Source organism: Panthera uncia, chromosome C2 (genome assembly GCF_023721935.1).
Source record: "Panthera uncia isolate 11264 chromosome C2, Puncia_PCG_1.0, whole genome shotgun sequence".
In the NCBI taxonomy this organism is placed as follows: Eukaryota; Metazoa; Chordata; class Mammalia; order Carnivora; family Felidae; genus Panthera; species Panthera uncia.
The window spans coordinates 4,803,342-4,823,507 of NC_064810.1; the positions used below are offsets into that span (position 1 = coordinate 4,803,342).

Here is a 20,166-nt window from a genome sequence, read left to right on the forward strand (position 1 = left end):
CGAGTGCAACATAGGCACTCAGTAAATGAATTAAAAAGCCAACTATGTGTGAAGAGGTTTGCAGATATCTTACTCGTAGCAATGAAAACAGTTTAAATAAGATCAGGAAAAAAGTTCAGAGAATCATGTTATATATAATCTGCATCCACTATTTACTTGGAAGGTCTGTATAGAAATATGGAATCTTGTATATGAAACGGCGTTAAGAGAATGAAGCATAGCCTATAACAATGGCATGGTTTATGTATTCGCATTATTACATAGAATTATCATAGAGGTGCATACGGCACGTGGGCAGTTGGACCAGAAGAGGAAGCTGCCACGGGCCGGTGGGATTGAATGATACAGCTGTCAAAGTTCTCATTATCACCGCTGCCCATTTTTGAGTAAAAAATGCCCTGTTGAGGGGCGCCTGGGTGGCTCAGTCGGTTAAACGTCCGACTTCGGCTCAGGTCATGATCTCGCAGCTCGTGAGTTCGAGCCCCGCGTCGGGCTCTGTGCTGACCGCTCGGAGCCTGGTGGCTGCTTCGGATTCTGTGTGTGTCTCTCTCTCCCCCTCCCCGGCTCATGCTCTGTCACTCTCTCCCTGTCAAAAATAAATAAACATAAAAAAAAAAAAACAAATGCACCATTGCTTTGATGCTATTTGTAGAAAATCAGTTGTGCTTTTCAAAAAAACGTTTTACATACAAACGTAGATTTTCATTTGTAAAAATTGTGACTAATTTCGTTCGAGAATATGTCTCAGTGTGCCTCCCACCCAGAGCAATTTAGCCCTAGCAACTGGATCCAGTCCTTCATCCTTTTAGCTTGTGCTTATCAAGCACCTGCTGGCTGCCAGGCTCTGCACTCTAGGTGACAGGGTGAGCGAATCATGACACTTTTCTCAGGGGTCTTACGTTCTAGAGGGGGAGACAAACAATAGAGGAATACGAAACACAGAGCATGATTCCCAGTAGTGGTCATTCCTGTGGAGACAGAGCAGGGTGTGGGGAACGGGCTGGTAAGTAAACTGTCACAAGTTAAGGTCCAGGGTAACTTCGCAGTTTGTGTACAGAGTGTGTGAAATGAGTTGACGCCTTATTTGTTCGTACCGGCCTCTGTGTCCATAGTGGAGCAATTTTGAATGGTTTCGTTGTAGTCAAACCTGGCGATTGTTTATCAGAACAACCTTCTGAGGCCAGGCTGATTGAAGGCCAAGTTCAGAGCGTGCACCTCCCTGACCAATTCTTGTGTTGTCTTCTTGTAGTTTTCAGTGAGGACCTTCACTCCAGCCTCTACTTTGTCAATGCATCTCTGCAAGAGGTAGTGTTTGCGAGCACCACGGGGACCCTGGTGCCCTGCCCTGCTGCAGGCATCCCTCCTGTGTCTCTCAGATGGTACCTAGCAACGGGCGAGGAGATCTACGATGTCCCCGGGATCCGCCACGTCCACCCCAACGGCACTCTCCAAATTTTCCCCTTCCCTCCTTCAAGCTTTAGTACCTTAATCCATGATAATACTTACTATTGCACAGCTGAAAATCCTTCAGGGAAAATTAGAAGTCAGGATGTCCACATCAAGGCTGGTGAGTACGTTTCCTCTGCTTTGTTCCTTCTGTGCCTGCTTTGGGGGGGTTGGGGGAGGTGGGTGTTGACACATAGTAAACCATCATCAGCTGAGGACTAATGAAAAAAACCCTGTGGTCGGATCATTCCGGCACTCCTGACAGCTTCTTTGAGACGTCAGAGCATCCCTTGACGGGCTTTCAAAATGCCTTGTGTCGCTGGAGCTAAGACGTGGAATTAGCGATAGCAAGTGGGTGAAGTTCAAGCTGCAGACGTATTGTGTTTTGACTGATTGATACTCTGACTCGGACTTTCAGTGTCTCAAGTCCACTGTGTTTGCTTCCTGCCCTGTCTCTGCTCTTTCCTCCCCTAGAGGCAGGCAGTGTGGGGGCGGGGAGGAAAAGGGGAGAGAGGAGGGACACAGAGCTGAAGTGGAACAAAACTTTGGCATCAAGGTGTGATGTAACTGGAAATGAAACACACAATAGGTCTAATATTCTTGTATTCGTGAAATTAAAAAAGGAGCATTTTAAACTTTTTTCGCTGTGTCACAGGTTGCTGGAATATTGTCAATGAATAAATCCTGAATTGGTTGTATTCTTTTTAATACCATATATATATATATATATATATATATATATATACATACACACACACACATATATATACATATATATATACACATATATACATATATATATATATTATTTTATTTTCAAGGGAGGGGAGGGGCAGAGAGAGGGAGAAGGGGACAGAGGATCCGAAGTGGTCTCCAGCAGAGAACCCGAGGTGGGGCTTGAACTCACAAGCCTTGAGATCACAATCTGAGCCGAACTCAGATGCTTAACCCACTGAGCCGCCCAGATGCCCCAATTTCTATAAGTCAGCCGAGGAATACAGTCTGAGATCCCCAGACATAAAAAAGTTACACATACAGGACACATTGTGTCATTTTACAGATTGAACAAAGCTCCGAAAAACTAACTCACAGCTAGATTCTAGTTAGCAAACAGCATTTTAGGTTTTTTTAAGCTTCACCCTACAAATACTACAGGAGACTGACACAATACAAGGTCAGGGCAAAGAGAAGGTGGCTCTGATTGTTATCTTAGGCCCCAGGTAGCTGGGGGAGCCTGGTTATAATTTCTGTGGCAAGTAAGGAGATGCTTCTTGAAGGCTTTGCAACATGAGCAAATTATGAGATGTTTCTGGATTCCTGCATATGATCTCTTTGATGTAAGCAATCAAACATTAGACTACAGTTCATTCTGCTAGTGACTCATTTTCCCAACTCTGTTTTGATCTCTCTGACACGCTCACGAATCCCAGCACCTGAGCAAGAACGTACTTGAGAAAGGAAGAAAAAGACGGGCTTTAATCAGCAGATATGAAAAGCTGATACCCCAAATAATTAAAATAAAGCAAATGCAATTTGTAGGGAGACCTCTAAACCTGACAGTCAGGAGGACATAGGGAGTGCCTTTCACTTGACAGGCTGACAGTGTTCATGATGTGTTTACAGAAACATATTTAGAGCCTACAAAGCGCCACTTACAGAAGAACCTGGGACTTCAAACAGCTGTGCTTGTGTGTGTGTGTTAATGCGCTGTTTCTGTCTTGGGTTTCTTGTCAGATAAGGAATTAAGTGCTTACTCCTGTCTAACTGCCGTTTTTGAAATTCGTCATGGAATCGATTGCTTTTGCGTGCCACTGAATGTGTCGGGGGGGTGGAAATCACATCGCCTTGTCTGGTGGCTGTTCCTTCCACTTCTGCAGAAGTACGTTCTTGCTGTTCACGTGTGCGTATTCCCGACATCGAATCGTACTGAGTACACGTGCAGCAGACAGACGTGTGTTTGCTGCCTCGGTGTGGACTCACGAGATGGACAGGCACGCTGCCCAAATGCAATTTATTTTCCCATTTGACTTTCCTTCTTGTTGTGAAGACATTATGACTGTAATGGTCTTTTAGCTTTTTTTATTGGATGCTTGAAAATCTGGTTTCCCCATTTTTATGTAGATGCTCGTGTAGAACCGGATGGCCGTTTGCAAGAGCAGGTGGTGGGTGACCGGTGACGCTACCCAGTGACAGGTATAGGGTAGAGTTGAGCAGAATGGGGGCTGGCCCCCCGGGTGGTGCCTCATCTCAGGTCTGCGTGCCTCAGTGTCCCTCTGGATTGGGGCTGGGATTTTCGTGGAGTAATCCTTTAGGTAAAATGGTCTCATCATCCCTCCTTTGGTGGTTCAGGGAATTCTCATTCTTGACATTTTTCAGTGACTTTGACTTAGGTGTTGGTGTCACCAAAGCGGGATGGTTCCTCTGTCATGTTGCAGGAGTTTTTACTTCGGTACCCAGGATTCACAGTCTCGCTGCTTAGAAGAATGAAGTGGACACAAAATGAGCTCCAGGCAGAAGTTTATTAGACTGTAAGATTGAAAAGTAAGAAAAATAGGAAAGCTCTCTTTACAGAGAGGGGCCCTTTGAAAGTGAATGCCCCAGGACCACAGGCAAGGATCCTTGTCGTAGAAGGTTCTGGTCAGCCCTCCCCCCTCCCTTTCCCTCGGTCCCTCTCAGGTCCCACCCTTATGGGCCTCATGGCTCTAGGTGCTGGGGTGTCCGTTCCTGATTGGCTCTCATTGTACGAGGGGTGGTCTATGGCCATACTTAGGTCTTTTGTCACATTCCCGAGAGAAACCTGAGGGGGAGTAGGTGGGTCTGTTACATTCGTAAGAGGAACCTTACGCCTGGGTGGGGGAGGGGGGTTTCTGTGGTCAGATACTCCCAGCATTGTTCCAAAATAGGACTCCCCCCCCTCCCCCCACCTCAGGTCCTAATCCTTCCCTCTGGGCCTGTTTTATCATACCTTTTCCTATCATAATGTCACATGAATCCGCAAGGCTGGTCACCTTGCACATCAAAGGCCTTCTTCCCCTTTCTGTTCCAAGGACAGGATGCAGAATGCAGCTGTACTTCCCCTCCCCCCCCCCCCCCCCCTAGCAAATAGGGGCCCATACTGCCCCTAGCAGTATGACCTTGGGCAAGTACAAAGAGATTCTAGTGGTTGTTTCCTCCTTCATTGACTGTGGCTGGGGCTCGAACCCAAAGCTGTGAGATCATGACCCGAGCCGAAGTCGGAAGCCCAGCCAACTGAGCCACCCAGGCGCCCCTCCCCCAGCCCAGTTTCAGTAAAACTCCTACTCAGTCCTCCCCTCCCTTTGACATCTGGCCCCTCGTAGTTCTGATCAAGTTCCTCATTCTTACTTTGATGGGTGAGTCTGTCCTACCTTTGGCCTTGATGTATCGTCTTGCTAAATCTTCCTCCTGCTGAGACCCACACTCTGCCCTTTGGCTAGAAAACCCCACTTCTCCTCGCTCTGTTTGGAGTTGAGAAAAATTTCTCTCCGAGCCTGCTGGAATAGTCGTGAGTCCTATTACAACAGTCTTGAATAAAGTCTTCCTTTACATTTTAACAAGCATCAGAATAATTACAATTTTTTTCTTTAACAATAAACAAACTATGGTGAATCTATACAATGGAATACTATTAAGCAATGTAAAGAAACAAGCTACCAAGTTTTGAAAAGACAGGGAAGAACCTTAAATGCATCTCACTAAGTGAAAGAAGCCGATCTGAAAAGGTTATAAACTGTGATTCCCACTCACACACATTCTGGAAAGGGTGAAACTATAGAGACAATAAAAAGATCAGTGGCTTCCAGGGGCTCCAGGGGAGGAAAGGAGGGACGGATAAGTGGATAACAGGACATTTTTAAGGCAGTGATGCCTCCGTTCTGGATGATACCTTAATGGTGGATACATGGCATTCTTTTTTTTTCTTAAGTATTTATTTATTTTGAGAGAGAGAAGAGAGAGAGAGAGAGTGTGCAAGTGTGAGTGGGGGAGGGGCAGAGAGAGAAAGGGAGAGAACATCCCAGGCAGGCTCCCTACTGTCAGCACAGAGCCCAGTGTGGGGCTCGAACTCACGAGAGCCGTGAGATCATGACCTGAGCCAAAATCAAGAGTCAGACACTTAACCGACTGAGCTACCTAAGCGCCCCTACATGACATTCTTCATGGAACTGCACAGCATGGAAAGAACCTTCATGTAAACTATGAGCTTTAGTTAATAACAATGTATAAATACTACTCATGAATTGTAACAAATGTATATAACACTGATGAACTAATGCAACTTGATAACCATGAGAGAGACTGCAGGGGTGGGGTGAAGAGAGTGCATGGGAACACTCTGTACTTTCTGTGGAAGTTTTCTATAAACCTACAAATGGCTCTAAAAAATAAAATCTATTCCAAAAGAAGTGAAAACATTATTTCGGGGAGCTTGGTATACAAACAGAGTCCCCAAAGGAATGGATGGGAAAACAAACAAACAAAATAGATGAAGAGTGGAAATACTGGCTAAAATTTTTCAAATTTGATAAAAACCATAAACTTGAAGATCCAAGGAACTCAACAAACCCCAAGCACAAGGTACACGAAGAAAATTCCACCGACGCCCATCAGAATCAAATTTCTCAGGACCAGTCTAAAGACAAAATGTTAGAAACGGTCAGAGGAAAAAGACACGTTACACAGGGAAGAATAAAAACAGGAACAGCAGCAGATTTCCCTTCAGAATCAATGTGAGAAGACAGAGAAGCAACACCTTTAAAATACTGAAAGGAAGTGTAATTCGTAAATCTAGAAATCTATGCCCGCTAGAAGTATTTTTCAAAAATAAAGGTGAAATAAAGGCTTTTTTTTTTTTTTGGACACACGAAAGCTGGAAGAATTTAGCAGCAGCTGACCTGCGCTTGTAGAAATCTTAAAGGAAGTTCTACCATCATAAGATAAATGGCTCCTGATGGGTTCTTGGATCTGCTGGAAGGGAAGAAGAATGACAATGGTAGCTATATGGGTAAAGAAATTACGTTTTTCTAGAATTAAAGTATAACCGACATGCAATATCCTATTAGTTTCAGATGTACCTCATAGTGATTTGATATTTTTACACATTAAAAGATGATCTTCCTGGTAAGTCTAGTTACCACCCATCACCACAAAACGTTATTACAATATTACTGAGTCTGTTCCCTGTGCTTTACATTATATTCCCATGACTTATTTATTTTATAACTGGAGGTTTGTACCTCCTAATCCCCTTTACCTAGTTCACCTCCCTGCTCTGGTAACCAGCAGTTTGTTTTCTGTGTCCATAAGTCTATTTCTGTTTTGTTTTGTTTGTTCATTTGTTCTATTTTTTTTTTGTTTTTGTTTTGTTTTTTTTTAAGATTCCACGTATAAGTAAACTGATGTGCTATCTGTCTCTGACTTATGTCATTTAGCCTAATACCCTCTAGACCTGTCCATGTTGTCGCAAATGGCACGATTTCGTCTTTCTTATGTCTGAGTAATATTCTGTTTTATACACACACACTCACTCCCCTCCCCGTATATTCCTTATCTTCCTGTCTGTGGACACGTAGGTTGCTTTCATATCTTGGCTATTGTAAATAGCACTGCAGGGAACATAGGGGTGCATATATCTCTTTGAACTGGTGTTTTGTTTTTGTTTCGGAGAAACATCCAGAAGTAGAAGTGTTGGACTGTATGGTGGTTCTGCTTTAAACTCTTTGAGGAACCTTCGTATGGTTTTCCCTGGTGGCTGTGCCATTTTACATCCCCACCAACAGTACATGAGGGTTCCCTTTTCTCTATGTCCTCGCCAACACTTACTATTTCTTGTCTTTTTGATAATAGAAAATCTGAGCAGTGTGAGGTGATACCTCATTTCCTTGATGATTAATGATATTGAGCATCTTTTCATATGCCTGTTGGTCATCTCCATGTCTTTGAAATGCCTTCCCAATCTTTAATCAGATTGTTTTTTTGTGTTTGTTGTTGTTTGATATTAAGTGCTATGAGTTCTTTATATATTTTGGGTATTAACCCTTGTCAGATGTTTGATTTGCAAATATCTTTTCCCATTCTGTGGGTTGCCTTTTCATTTTTGATATGGTTTCTTTCACTCTGCAGAAGCTTTTTAGTTCAATGTGGTCCCACTTGTTTATTTTAGCTTTACTTATCCTTGTATGAGGAGACCGGTCCAAAAAAATATTGCTAAGACAAATGTCAAAGAGCTTACTGCCTGTGTTTTTTTTTCCCTTTTCTAGGAGTGTTGTCTATGTTTTCTTCTAGGAGTTTCTTCTAGGAGTTTCTAGGTCTTACATTCAAGTTTTTAATCCATTTTGAGTTGATTTTAGTGTGTTGATATGGTGCAAGAAAGTGGTCCAGTTTCATTCTTTTGCATGTGGCTGTCCAGTTTTCCCAGCACCATTTATTAAAGAGATTGTCTTTCCCCCCTTGTATATTCTTGCCTCCTTTGTCATGGATTAATTGACCACAAATGCATGCGTTTATTTCTGGGCTCTCTGTCCTATTCCACTGATCTATGTGTCTGTTTTTGTGTGAGTACTATACTTTCTGGATTACTATAGCATTGTAGTATAGTTTGAAATCAGGGAGCATGATACCTCTGGCTTTGTTCTTTCTCAAGATTGTTTTGGACATTCATGGGCTCTTATGGTTCATAAAAATTTTAGGATTCTGTGAAAAATGCCATTGGAAATCTGTAGATGGCTTTAAATCATAATTTTTTTGGTATTTATAATAGATTCTAAAAGATTTATAATCTTTTAAAAGATCATCTATTTAAACAAAAATAATAATAATAACTTGTGGAGTTTGTAACATATGTCTAAATAAAATGGATGGTAATTAATAGCATTAAGGCCTGGAGTAGAGATGTGGCAGTATAATATTGTAAGGTTATTTTTTTATATGTGAAGTTGTATAATATCACCTGACTATAGATTATGATAAGTTATAGATGTATAGTCTAAGATGTACAGCATCCGCTAAAATAGCAAAACAGAGAATTATGACTAATAAGCTAATCAAGGAGGAACAAAATGGAACGACTCAAAAAAATTTCAGTGCTAAACATATAATGAAAAAATAGGAAAAAGGAAACAATAGATGGTGAAAATAGAAATAAAATAACAAGATGATGAATTTAAACCTAACCATACCAATATTCACATTAAATATTAATGTTATAATTATCCCAATTAAAAGGCAGCGATTGCTAGATTAGATTCAAATACTGTTTAAAAGAAGTGTACTTTATTTTTAAAAAAAATTTAAAAATATTTATTTACTTTGGTAGAGAGAAAGTGAAAGGGAGAGTGCATGTGAGTGGGGGAGGGGCAGAGAGCGAGGGAAAGAGAGAATCCCAAGCAGGCTCTGCGCTGTTAGCATGGGATTCAATCCCATGAACTGTGAGATTATGACCTGCGCTGAAATCAACAGTCAGATGCTTAACTGAAGGAGCCACCCAGACACCCTGAAATGTACTTTAAATATAAAGATGCAGATATGTTAAAGGTAACAGGATGGGAAAATATGTATTATGCTCATCAAGTCAAATACATTTAATCAAAAATATCAGAAGAAATCTAGAGTAAGTACATTAATATCAAAGTGTATTTCATAGCAAAGAATATTACCAGGGCTAAAGGTCATTTCATAATATAAAAGAGTCATTTAATTCAGAAGATATTGACCATTCTAAATGTTTATGCCCCTTAGGTCAGCACTTCAAAATACATGAAGTAAAAACCAGTCATGGCCAAATTATGGAAAGAGCCCAAATGTCCATCAACTGATGAAGGCATAAAGGAGATGTGGTGGTACACACACACACACACACACACACACACACACACAATGGAAAACTAATCAGCAATGAAAAAGAATGAAATCTTGCCATTTGAAACAATGTGGATGGAACTAGAGGGTAGTATTCTAAGCGAAATAAATCAGAGAAAGAAAGATACCATATAATTGCATTCATGTGGAATTTGAGAAACACGACAGATAACATTGGGGAAGGGAAGGAAAAATAAGATAAAAACAGAGAGGAAGGTAAATCATAAGAAACTCAAATACAGAGCACAAACAGGATTGCCGGAGGGGAGGTGGGTGAGGGGATGGGCTAAATGGCTGATGGGTATTGAGGAGGGCGCTTGTTGAGATGAACACTGGATGTTGTATGTAAGAGATGAATCACTGGGTTCTCCCCCTGAAGCCAAGACTACGTCGTATGTTAACTAATTTGAATTTAAATAACAAAAAAAACAAGAGTAAAATTTCTAGGAGAAACAGACAAGTCAAACTTTATCATTGGAGATTTCAATATCCCTTTTTTATTAAGGAGCAGTAGACAGAATCAGCAAGAATAGAGAATACTTGAAGGGCAGTGTTAGATATTCGACCACATTGACGTTTAAATAGAGAACATTGAATCCAACAGTGGCACAATACATACACTTTTTAAGGTCACACGGAAATTTACCAAACCATATTATGGGAAATGAAGCAAGTCCGAGGTGGATTTTTTATTTTTTTTAATGTTTATTTATTTTTGAGAGACATACAGCACATGCACAAGTGGGGGAGGGGCAGAGAACGAGGGGGACAGAGGATCCAAAGCAAGCTTTTACAGCACACAGCTTGATGTGGAACCCATGAACCCATGAACCACAGGATCACAACCGGAGCCGAAGTCGGACGCTTAACCAACTGAGCCACCCAGGCCCCCCTCAGATGAATTTTTTTAAAAATAAAATTATATAAAATATGTTCTTTGACTGCAGTGGAACTAAGTTAGCAGTCACCAACTCCAGGAAATCCCCAAATACTGGGATACTAAATAACACACTTCTAAATAGTCGGTGTAAAAGAAAAAGCAGAAGGAAAACTAGAAGGTATTTTTATTTAAGTTTATTTTTGAGAGAGACAGAGACAGCATGAGTGGGGGAGCGGCAGAGACACTCTTGAGAGAGAATCCCAAGCAAGCTCTGTGCCACAGAGCCTGATGAGGGGCTCGAACTCACAAAACCGTGAGATCATGACCTGAGCTGAAACCAAGAATACCTAACCGACTGAGCCACCCAGGTGCCCCAGAAGGTATTTTGAATGGAGTGAAAATGGAAGCCCAATATCTAAGAAAGAATTTTGGGGACACCACTAAAACAGTGCCTGGGGGGGGCATTTATTGTTTAAAAAACCCCAATTAGAAATTAAAAATTGTCTCAAATACTGATCTTGGCTTCTATCCTAAAACAAGAAAAGGAGAGCAAATTAAAACTAATATAAGCAGAAAGGAAATAATATAAGTCAGAGTCAAAATCAATAAATTATAAAACATAGCAAATCCAGGAAGCCAAAACTTTTACATGGATATTCATAGCAGCTTTATTTGCAATAGCCCAAAATGGGTCAAAGCCCATCAACAGATGACTGAGTAAACAAATTGTGGTTCCACCATAAAATGGGGTGAAAAGGAATGTATTACAGAGCTCCCCCCACCTTATCTACGGGGGATGTGTTCCAAGATGCCCAGTGGATGCCTGAAACCACGGATAGTAACAAAGTCTACATATACTGTGTGTTTTCCTATACATACATTTCTGTGATAAAGTTTCATTTATAAATGATGCCCAGTCCGAGATTAACAACAAAAGTGATAAAACGGAATGATTAAAACAACGTGCCGTGATAAAAGCTATGTGAATATGGTCTCTCTCTCCAAATGTCTTATTATAGTGTCCTCCCCCTTCTTGTGACGTGAGATGATAAAGTGCCTCTGAGGTGACATGAAATGGGGTGAGTGAAGTACGCATCGTGATGTAGCCTTCGGCTTACCATTGACCTTCTGATGACACGTCAGAAGGGGGATCATGTGCTTCCAGACCTCGGTTGACCGAAGGTAACTGAAGCCATGAAGAAAAGGAAAACCACAGATGAGGGGCGGAGTGCTGTGTTGGTAAACACAGCAACAGGCGAGGAATCTCAATATATCTATACTGAGTGAAAGAAGCCAGATAAAAATGTATGCACTGTATGACTCCATTTATATAAAACTCTAAAATGTGTCACCTAGTCTGTAATTATGGAAAGCACACCAGTGGTAGCCTGTGAAAGGGGGTGGGGGTGGGGAGGGAGGGTTTGTAAAAGAGAACAAGCGAACTTTTCAGGTGATGGGTCTGTTCCTTATCTTGGTTGTGACCTCATAGGTGTATACATACGTCAAAACTTGTCAGTAAACATGCTGTTTTATCCTATCCCAATTTTATGTTGATCAGGTTGTTTTAAGACAAAGCAAGTACTAATATCTGGCTGACCTATTCACCTGAGAGAGTTGCCTTGATGTTAATAGAAAAACAGTAGCTGATAGGGACTGCACATTCGGTGGGCACCTCCGTGCTTCTCTGCCCAGCCCACAGGAAGCCTCTTAAGTATCTCTTGGCATCCACGTCACTCAAAAAAGTCTTGAGCCTCTGGTGACAGGTGATTGTCCTGAGGGAGAGCAGCCAACCAGTCTGGTTCATTGGTTTCTCTGCTTTCTGATTTTGAAATTGAAGTCCCGAGACTGTGTCCATCTATCCTCAGGATGCTTAGGGACCTTCAGGTGGGTGGGGCACCTTCCATCCTCCATGGGAACCAGAAAGCCAGAGGAAGCCTGTCTGTGGAAGAGGAGAAGGGTGAAGCCAGAATCGAAGAGAAAGAGGTTGAGGTGCCCTTCCCAGAGCTCACTTGCAGGTTCCAAAGCAGTCATGTCTTCAAAGGTGTCTTCTCTTTGAGCCTAAGGTAGTTCAGATCAGCTCCCCTTGCCAGCGATCAGAGAGAGCAGTGAACACAACGGTTGTGTGCTAGACATTGTGCCAAGCACTTGAAGACATTCTCTCTTTCATTTTGTTTTTACATTTTTAAAAAATGTTTTATTTATTTTTGAGAGAGAGAGCACGAGCAGGCGCGGGGGAGGGAAGCGGGGGTGGACAGAAGATCGAAAGCAGGCTCTGCACTGACAGCAGCGAGCCCAGGGAGGGGCTCAAACTCACAAACTGTGAGATGATGACCTGAGCCGATGTTGGACGCTTAACCGACTGAGCCACCCATGTGCCCGGCCATTCTCTATTTTAATCTGCACGACCAGGCAAGGTAGATAGTATTTCCATTTTCAGGTGAAGGGAAGGAGGTCTCTGTGGGCTTGTTGTTGGTTGTTCATAGGAATTGTGGTTGGGAAGTCAGTTTAGCTAAGAGGGACTGGGCCAGTCCTCACAGTTTCTGGATTGTTCCCTGCTCATATCACCTTCACTCCTCTCTCTTTCCTCTCCACCTCTGCATCTTCCTGTCCTTCGGGGCCAGCTCAAGTGCCTCCTTCCCCACCAGCTACTCACAGGCTCCATGGTTCAATCCTTCCCTAGATTCTTATTACCTGTTGTGACTCTCACCTGTGCCCTCGTCTCTGTTCTCTTCTAGTTCTGCCACCCGAACTTGCCTTCTTCAGCTAATTGTTCCATAGAGGTTAGGATCTCCGTAGTCCCTGAGACCGTGCTTGACATGAGGGTGTGTTCAAGATGTAATTGTTTGAGGCATATCTCTTAATTTATTAAGTAATCAGCTACACAATACAATAGAACAAAAACCAATTTCTATAAAACTAGTGTGGCTTGAGGTCATGTTGTGCCTCAGATTACCATTTCCCAAACAGGAAAGATGGACATCAACCCTCCTCCTGGCCCTAAGTCTTCTGTTGTTCCGGAGAAACCCACATGGACATTTGTTAGTGGTTTATCACTTTGGACGGAGAAATCAAAGGGGTAGAAACAGTCTGAATCCAACCCATCAGGGGAGGAAGGCCACCCAGACCTACCTTCCCCCCCCCCCCGCAGTGCCCAATTCTTCACTTTCCCCTCACTCACCTCCACCCCATCGTCCCCCATTGTAGGTGGGTCCTACAAATGCACGCCATCGCCCCATTGCTCCATGGATAGAGTCTGGATCAGGACCAACCTCATGGGATGGGAGCAGTGCAGTCACATAGGGCCCAGTGCTGAGAGGGTCCCAGAGCTTAGGGTTAAACTTCTCCCATTGCCATCTTGAAACATTTAATGCTTTTATCTTTCTGTGTTTAGTAAGTGAAGTGTGATAGGGCACTGGAATGTGCTCTGGGAGCTTGGGGCCTCAGCTCTTACACGGTCCTGCCTCATGTCACCTCCCCCAGAAGGGGTCTCAACAGCCCACTCACCAGTTTCTGGGTTCACAGACCCCCCACTTAGCCTCCACCTCCCTAACCCCACTGTGTCCACTGCTGCCCCTCTGATCTCTGGTGCCCTGGCCCTGCCTGGCCTCTGCTCCCTGTCCCTGTCCCTGTCCAGCAGCCACTGCCCCCTTCCCCCCTGGCCGGGGCCCGGGTGGGGTGTGGATAGGAGTGGGTGCAGACACTCCCAAGTGGGGTATGGCAGAAGCCACCCTTCCCCCAGCCAGCATGGAGGCTGCAATCTCTTAGAGGTCGCCTGATCGCTGTGGGTTGAGGCAATGGAGACGGGAGATTGTCTTTCCCATCCCCGGCTGGGGCTTCGCACTTCTGCCCAGACACCGGCAGAAGGGAGCCCTGCAGCTGGTGGGCTGTGTGTGCCCGGTGAAGTGTGGCCCAGAGCACCTGTGAGGCCTGCACCTGCTTAGTGCCTCAGTGGTTGTTCTGTGCCCCAGGCAGTGCGTCATCGAGCAGTGAATGAAAAACACCATGGCAGGGTGAGAGAAAGACCACAGGAAAAAAGAGCAAGTTTTCTAGTTTTAGGATCCTTATGGCACTTTTCCCCTCCTTGGTAAATAAGAGGTCCTGGATTTTCAATTTGCCCTGGGCCCCACAAATCAGATGCTTGGCCTGACTTGCTTAAATTTATTTTCATGGTAGACTGTGAAAAGAGACTGTTCCTTGTTTACTAATACTTGGGTTTGAAAGGGTCTTTCCATTTGGAAGGATGACATCTAACAGGGAGGGGTGGGTCCTACAAAGGCACACCAGCTGTGTGATCTCTGCTCACTATATACGCCTGATTTTCCCCCCAAGCCACGTCACTGCAGATTGTCTCTTCTGATCCCTTTTACCGCCTTAGATCTCAACGGCAAGATTTCAGAGCTGGTAAGTTTGACTGAGGCGGACTCCCGTCGGTAGCCCTGGAGTCAGATCCCCTGGCTCTGCGTGCTGGTTGCTGAGAACCCACACAGACAGTCTTCAGAAGATTGTTCGTGCCCCGGACCCGCTTCACACACAAACAGAGTGGGAAGTGCCTGGGAATGCCTTGCCCTGGGACCAGTCCCAAGCCAGGGACAGACTGCTCTGAGGATAAAGTCCCAGCTCCTGGCACGGGATGATGGAGCTCTGAGGCGGGACTCACGTTCACAGCTCCTCTCGGATCAGGTGGAGGCTGGGACTGCCCTGAAGTCACACTCTGGCTTAGCTGCCCGCCCTGCCCTGTGCTCCTTCCCCAGCCTCTCCCTGGTTCTCCGGGGATCCTGTCTACGATCAGCCGCTTTCACCCAGCTCCTATCTGCTCTGGGGAGAGCCCAGCTTAGGACCCAGGGTGCAAGACCTAGGTCACGCTATTTTGTGATGCAAATGTCAGCCGTGTTTAAAATAACACTTAGTGTTTGCCTGGGTCTTACTCTTGCAGCCTGGTCTCTGTTCCCATAATTAGTTGTAGTGAGGCCTAGATTTACCCAAGTATCCTGGGAGGCTCGCTGTGACCTTGGGAGACTTGTATTGTAATGTGAGAAGTATATCCTGATCGATAGTAGTTTTGGCCTCTTAAGCTGTGGGGGCCTCAGGAGTAAACATTTTTACTCATAAGGGGGAGATCTATCGTGAAAACCCGGGTCGCTTTTTAAAAATAATAGGTAATGACTACAGAATCAAATGTAGAATATATGTATATTCTACAATAGGGTTAGAAGTGTGGGTGGTGGGCATTGAGGAGGGCACTTGTTGGGATGAGCACTGGGTGTTGTATGGAAGCAATGAACCACGAGAATCTACCCCCCAAAACCAAGAGCGCACTGTGCACACTATATGTTAGCCAATTGGACCATAATTTATATTAAAAAAAAAGAAAGAAATTACATCATTAAAAAAAGAAGTACATGTAAAAGGAAGCCCTGTTACGTCTATGTATTCATCCTCCGAGCATTTATTGAGTATCGACTGTATGCCAAACATTTTTAAAAGTTTTACAGTAATTTTTTGAAAGGCCCCATGCGTGGTCTGTCTTTGCAGAAGGAAGAATCTAGTGAGGGAATGGAGTGTTTCCTTTGACGTCTGTTCCCTCTGAGCTGGGTGGGGTGCGGTGCACCCAGTTTGTAGCCCTGATTCAAGGAGATCTGGGCTCTTTGGGGCTGGCTTGGGGGCTGGAAGGAACAAAAGTCCCAGACATTTGACCCTGGCTCACGGGAGGCCAGCGGGAAGCTGTGTGTGAGGCCCGGACTGAGGGGTTCCGAGGCTGCAGGACTTTGGGTACAAACAGGGCAAGTCCCTAGTTGGTCACTGTATGTTTGTGGCTCCGGTGACCAGGCCTAGTGCGTGGCCGCAGGCCTTTTAGGAAGGCACTCCTTCTGTCTCCCAAGGGCACCTTCCCTTGTCCCTGCTCTTCCTGGCTGGGACAGAGAGAGAGGCGCCCTGTTTTTGATTTGCATTACAAATTCCTCCACCTGAGCCATTTATGTGCGTGAAGTGGGGTTCACAGGAAGTGTGGGGAGCCCAAGTGATTTTATGGCTTGTAGCAAACATCCTACAAACACACAGACTTACATTGGACTCCTACACTTCGCTCAGGTGGCCTTGTCCCTGTGCCGAGGGACTCTGCGGCTCTTGGCCATGTTGTCCGGTCCCTCCCTCTTCTCTTGTCAACCCCTTTCTCTCTTCTGTCTTCTTCTCTCCACCACTCCCAAATTCTCGTTCATTGATGACTTTGGTTACTTTGCCTCTTTGTCGCCTCTTTCCGTCGTATGACTGTAGACCTCCACTCTCCCCAGAGTTTCATTTATCGAGGTATTTTCCGGTACAAAGTGAGCTCCTGCCCCTGTGTGTGATGATGATGTTTCTCATGCCAGGCCCTTGGGCACCCTGAGCTGGTGCCCGGTGGACTTTTTTGCAAGAGGTGTCAAATTGCCTCCTGGCACATCGCACGGGACCGCGATGGAGTGCAGGGATGCGGGTCTCAGAAAAGTCCCAAACCTCTGAAAATCTCTCTGGTTTGAGACGGGAATGAACAAATTCTTCAGGTCGGGAAAATAATAAATACTGATATTACCAACGGGGTTTGGGGAGCCGTACTCTGAGTAGTGGCATACTCTAATACTAAAATGCATATCACAGGACCAGTGCCAGTCTTAAAGATCATTCTCCTTGAGCATTCACCTGTGCCTATGAAGAGATTCCCCTTTAGAAGCTCATTCCTATTTTTGTCGGTATGCCAATTTCTTTAAAAGTTAATTTCATGGCCGGTTTTCTTGGCACACATTTGGCCAGTAGATGACTAAAAATATCAAGAGAGCCGGTTAGATGATGAGATAGTAAGCTGTCTCTGGGGCTGTTGGAGAAAACCAGAGACTTCTGAAATTCAGACTTTGAGAATCTTCCTGTCCTAACCCCCTCATTTTAAGTCTGAGGAAAATAAAGGTCTGCAGAAGTGAGGCTTGCTTCCATATTTATCAAGCTGGGGTGAGGCACAGCTGGGATTAGAGCACTGATTTCTCCTTATCCGGGAGGCAGAGGCCTCTCCCCACATCAGGCGATGGCGTGAATCCAGTTCTGGCTGTTGGTCCACGTAGCTTCACCCAACCTGCTCGTGGCAGGTGCCATTCTGAGTGCGGTATCCACATTAACGGACTGAGTCATTATGATTGCCCTCGTGGTAGATGTCTATCATCAAAATCCCCATTATGTGGATGGTTAGGGCACTCACTCACTGTGCAGGTGGCTGGGCTTGGGTGTGAACCCAGTCAGGTGGACGTGAAGGGCGGGCAAAGAGTCCCACTGCCACCCCACCTCTAACCCAGACATCTGGCTCATGGATGTCTCCTCTGAAGGTTTTCCGGGTGCTCCTAAGGTGCTTGGGCAGAGGCTTCCTCATCAGCCTCCTTCCCTAAGCCACGGGAAGTGGAATAATTGTGTCCAAAACTGCTTTGCAGCTGGCACAAAAGATTACTTATTTGGAGTTATTTTAATCATCAGATAGTCTTTAAGAATTCTCAGGAGAGGTTGCCTTTCTTGATTTTTTTAACCCCTTCTTCTTTATAGTCAGAAAATTCTTCCCTCGTCCTCAAAGGACACGGAGAGCAGTGTCTTATGATCGTGGCTCCTTGAAGAAGCTACTTCTCCCTTCCAGGTGTATGTAAGGGGGCAGATGAGCTGTTTCTAGATATGCTCTTGCCCTTTGGAAAATGCATTTGTCCAGGGAATGAAAGTTTTCAAGACACGAACTGCAGGTTTCTCTAATTTATTTCGCAATAACTGTAGTCGATGCAGTCACTATATGTAAGCAACCATGCGTATATTCGAATGAGGTTGTCCCAGAATGAGCCCCTGCCAAGGTCTTACCAACGGTCCTCTCCTTGCCTTCCAGTTTTACGGGAGCCCTATACAGTCCGTGTGGAGGACCAGAAAACCATGAGAGGCAATGTTGCGGTCTTCAAGTGCATTATCCCCTCCTCGGTGGAGGCGTACGTCACCGTGGTCTCATGGGAGAAAGACACCGTGGTACTCATCTCAGGTAGGCTGGGCGTGTCCGGGGCGCAGGGCGCCGGGCTCATCTTCTCAGTGCTCGTTTCAGGTATTGAATTGGGTCTCTGGCTATGTGTCCATCATAGCTAAGAATTGGCCTACGTCTGGTTGATGCTGGTTGATGATTGTGTGACATCAGTGCTTTATATCGGTTTCCCGACTCGATGCAGACATTCCTCAGTGAATTGACTGATGGACGGGTAGAAATGAGTTACTGTGCGTACCACCGCCATGTTATTCTCTGAGGCAGTTTTGGCTTATATCTGCTGCTGAAAATAGGGCAGTATGGTTATCGCGTCTGGGAGAGTCATCAGTAATATGCTCAGGACTGATAGCCTCCAACTATAATCTGGCAAACAGAAGCTCTGGTTTCGAATGTTGTGACCTTTTCAAATGCCTTGAGAGCTATGTGATGTCTCTGATCTCTTTGTTGAAGATTCTACTCAGAATATATATTCAGCACTGAGATACATATATATATGTATATACATGTGAAATATATAACATAATATTATATACGTGTATAATTTATTATATTAAATATTTATTATTTAAATTTTAATTTATTATTTAATTTTAATTTATTATTTAATTATTTTAATTTATTATTTAAAAATTATATATACATATATATCAAATACATAATTTATTGGTTTTTTTCTGGAACCTGGAAGTGACACGACTGAAATTTTAGCCTCTAAGATGTGCTAGTTCTTTTCTCATGGTTTTTAAGTAGATTTCTTGCCCCCTTGCTGCTTAGCTGGAAAGGCCCTATGGGCAGTACCCACGTTTCCTGTTTTGCTCGTCTTTGGAGAGTAAGTGACTATGGGCTGGTCTTGGAGAAGAGCGATGATGGGTACCAAGTCAGCTAAAGCTGATTATAAATGCTTGCTTTCCTCTGTATGTCTGTGTGGATGCGTGTCCACATGTGCACACACACGTCTTATGCAACTCTTGAATACCGTCAAAATTTTGCCCGTTTACAGAGATAGGAAATTAGAACTCAGTTCTCATGGTGACCTAGCATTTATGCTTTTCAGCTTTTTGGTTTTCTAGACAGTATAGGTTACTATTCAGGGACCATTACAAAAAAAAAAAACCAGACAAACCACAAAACCATTAGAAAGTCCAAACCAAAAATTACATCTTTGGTCTTTACGTCCAGTAAACTATCACGTAATTGAGGTTTTCAGGTTTTCTTAACACGTTCAGCTCAGACTCCCTCTAACTTCAGTGAACATTAAATGTCTAAACCACCATGATTTAACTTAAAGTATTGAAAAAATAGTAGGCTTAATGACTGAAATATGATTACACGTAGTCAGAATGGACTCACCTGTGCACTTTTATTTGTTGTCGTGTTTTTAAAAAAAAATTATTTATTTGTGTTAAGCGATCCCTGCACCCAACGTGGAGCTCCAGCTCAGGGCCCCAAGATGAAGGGTCACACGTGCTCCCGCTGGAGCCAGACAGGCTCCCCCTCTTTGTTGTGTTTGGTGAATGGTCTTACTGGCTTCTGTTTAGAGGTCATTTTAGTTTCTGAATGGCAGATGGAGAGATTTGATGACAAGTCCGTCTGGCTGAGCCCAAGGCCAGAGTGGAAGGGCATTCACATGCACCTGTTGAGGGCCGGTGGGCTCACTGAGGGGGACAATGCAGGACGGTATTTGCAGTGTCCCACACTCAGGGGCCTGGGCTGAGGGAGGTGCGACCGTCATAGAACAGCCATGGGACAACTTCTGGGGTTTGCCGTGGAGGGGGAGGGAACAGGGGAGGATTACAAATGGATTTTTACTTGAGGAGACATATGTCATTTCTGTGAATATTTGATTGGCCAAAGCCAGTCACATGACCTGTCTGACTTGAGTGAGACGTGCCCAGGAGAGAACGACTGGAGATCTGAGTGGGAGATAGAAATATCTACCAAGGTT

At 44.3% G+C, this 20,166-nt stretch overlaps 1 protein-coding gene across 1 annotated transcript in view; it reads left to right on the forward strand.

Annotated features, from left to right (window-relative positions):
• The window catches only part of LOC125921288 (Down syndrome cell adhesion molecule), a 507,313-nt gene that overhangs the window by 12,007 nt on the left and 475,140 nt on the right, over nt 1-20,166 (forward strand). The window contains exons 2-3 of the mRNA XM_049628742.1: nt 1,250-1,567; nt 18,078-18,224. Coding sequence (XP_049484699.1) covers nt 1,250-1,567; nt 18,078-18,224 — 465 coding nt within the window. The remainder of the gene's footprint in view (nt 1-1,249; nt 1,568-18,077; nt 18,225-20,166) is intronic.